Consider the following 3,048-nt stretch of genomic DNA (forward strand, 5'->3'; position numbering starts at 1 on the left):
ACACATTTGTCAATTTTAACCGAAGTTTAAAGTGTATGGCTTGTAAATGTTAGTGAGAGTCAATATCAATCTTCTGGATGCTGACGCTGAGCAGAAGCGAAGTCTTCAAAAGATAAGTTGATAGAGCCAACAAAGCAAGCTTGACTTCTGTCAGTGTTATTGGAAATTATACAATGTCAAAAAGGATATTCTAAGTTAAGAGGTCCAATAGGAATCCAATAACGGCATTTCCGGGATATCTTTGAGATGCATACATATGTATCATAGTTATCTGCTACCAAGGCTCTGCGAGACATACAAAGAAACATTGCAACAATGCTTTATTATATCTCTATGACACACCCACACACACACACACACACACACACTCACACACACACCCCCCCCCCCCCACCCCACCCCCCACCCCACACACACATACATACATACATACATACTACATTACCCTTAATATATGGCAGACATGTATGAGACATCCACCAATAGACACACCACAACTTTAATATGTCAGACAAGTAATACAAACATATATTCACCACAGCAATCATATGTAAGACTTCTATGAGACATTCATACTTAGATAAAGCACGGCTATACTCTACCAGACCTTTTTTATACACACATGCATAGATACATCGCAGTTGACCCTGTCTGAGCTCTGTCGGACATGATTTGATTCACCACAGGTCTCCCTTGTCAAACTCTGTGAAACACACAATACATATACATGTGTATGCACAGCATCTATCCTCTGTCAGATCTCTGTGAGACATACATGCAGAGATACACTATGGCTATCCTGTCAATTGCAGGATTGAACGGAAGAAATAGAAGCCGTGATTGTGATGACTCCAAATAAGCCCTGATGGCCCTTTGATAGTCCCCGAGTATTTGATAACAGATTCCCAGAAGTGTGTGAACGATCCAGAACTTGTGCCCTCCTTGTTCCTTGTGATACTGAATCTGTATTAGTTGGTGTAAAGCTTCATCACGCCCTCTGGTGTCTCCAAGTTCATGGCAACACAAGAAGTTCAGAAAGAGGACATATGGTAGAGGTGGAATGTCCGTCGACACCTCTAGACAGAGATGAGGAAGATATATGCCATTAGTATGAAAGGTGATGAAGTCTGTGTATATTTTCTGAAGCCTCTCTAATGTACAGCCATGAGGTTGCCAATGCAATTTCCAAAAATCTCGATCCTGTTTCACGTTTTCTCTGAAGAATGTTGCTAGTTTCATTACCCGTCGGCTAATTCCAAGGCATTTAGTAAAATTTCCAGTCAGAAAATGAAAAGTTGCCAGATGCAACACGTCTGTTCCCATTAAAGCACCAGGGGATATCCAGTACTTACATTTTCTCAGTCTCCGGTACCTTGTTTTGTTGCCTGGTGCAGCGCGGTTTTCATACAGTTCCTCAGAAATCAGTTCTGATGAAAGACGTCTGAGACTACTCATCGCATTATGGTATGTGTAAACCTCTTCAAATTCTGACTTTGATGTAGATAATAAGTGAAACGCATTGCTTGAATTCTCTTCCATGGGATACAATCTCGTTGATATAGCAGTGAAAATTTCCCTATCCGTATGCAACATCTTAAATTCTACAGTCCATGGGACTACAAGCAGAGATTGTATGGATGTGTCACATAGCGACTCCCAAATTGAAGGTTTTTGGTTTCCCACTGAAAGGCACATCCATTTCATCTCAGAGTAGTTATACAAAATGTCCAGCAGTATCTGTTGATGCTGTCCGTGTACTTTCCTCTGGAACATGTTGTTGGTTGGGATGAAGTAATTGGGACAGAATCCGGCCCTGACCCACCCAAGCAGAATGTTGATGCAAAACCAAAAACAATAAAAAAGGTTCTTGTCTTGCCAGAACCTTTGGCTTGAATTTTCTATTGCATGAAACAGGATTGTTTTTAGGAAGTAGGAGCACAAGATATCGTCATCTCCAATGGTTTCTTTCAATGTCTCCTTTATTTGTTTTAAGAAATGTTTCAGCAACACGTATACTTTGACTTGGAGGAGACTAAAGGAATGAACTAAAGATCTTTCTGCTACTACTAATGAGATTCGCCATTGTAAAAATGTATCTTTGGAACATTTATCTCCAACAGGGACAAGGTGAAATCCCTTGTTTACAATCTTGTCTATCAAAGTTTGATGCGGCCATCCATACAGGCGTGTACGTGTGATCCATTCGTTAGCCTCCCTTGGCCAACTGTTACATGGAAAGCAAGCAACCAAGTCACAATCACCGATTCCTCTATTCCCTCTATACGAAATGCTTGGTCCATTGGATTCAAATTGCACGCCTGTGTGTTTAGACAGTGGAGAGACCATTTTCTCCCTGAAGATATCACTGGAAATAAACTTTGAATTGCCAATTCTAACCAGTGTAGAATCAAAAAGTTGTTGAAATGGAAATTTAAGTTGACCTATCTCTAACTTGACATAACCAGGACGGCATTCTGCTTCTCGAATGTATATAATAGATTTGTGCGTCAGGTGTTGAGAGAAACGCTGATCAGGGTACACTACTTCTGCCCACTTGTACACAGTCATTCCGTCCACATCCGAACCGCTTAGAGAGACTCCTTCTCCATTACTTCCAGTAAGAAAAATATCAACTATATCAGACGTTTGAAAGCGTTCGTCTAATACTACTGCCTTTCTTTTGATGTTAACCATCTCGTCTGTACCAGTAACAGTCCTCTCCAGCAATGTGGACAAGAGCACAGACATCCGCTCACTCTCAGTGGAGTTCATCATAGTTATTTGCATAGAATATTAATCTGTGAAAATGATAAAAAGGAAAATACTTAGAAAGACGATGATGCAAAAGGAATGTCATCAGATGAAGAGCTGAATAAGATTATTGATAATAGACACATATACTTATTAGACATATTTATGTGTAGTCAATATTGTTATATACATTAAACAAACAGAAACCCTCCATCAGCAAAATAAGTCTACGGTGAAAATCAGTGGCTGTACATGATCAATCACTTGAGTAAAATGCCAATAATATACATACTGTTA

At 39.9% G+C, this 3,048-nt stretch overlaps 1 protein-coding gene across 1 annotated transcript; it reads right to left on the reverse strand.

The window, feature by feature from the left end:
• Positions 1–414: 414 nt before the first annotated feature.
• On the reverse strand, positions 415–2,790 carry LOC117332399. The gene has a single exon (XM_033891284.1). It carries the CDS (start codon positions 2,785–2,787, stop codon positions 745–747), a length of 2,043 nt encoding a protein of 680 aa, XP_033747175.1. The 5' UTR covers positions 2,788–2,790; the 3' UTR covers positions 415–744.
• Between the last annotated feature and the right edge of the window lie 258 nt (positions 2,791–3,048).

Source organism: Pecten maximus, chromosome 8, assembly GCF_902652985.1.
Source record: "Pecten maximus chromosome 8, xPecMax1.1, whole genome shotgun sequence".
Classification (NCBI taxonomy): domain Eukaryota; kingdom Metazoa; phylum Mollusca; class Bivalvia; order Pectinida; family Pectinidae; genus Pecten; species Pecten maximus.

Excerpts from the sequence above, each read along its gene's own strand:
- LOC117332399 (XM_033891284.1), bottom strand. The coding sequence starts at position 2,787 with ATGCAAATAACTATGATGAACTCCACTGAGAGTGAGCGGATGTCTGTG.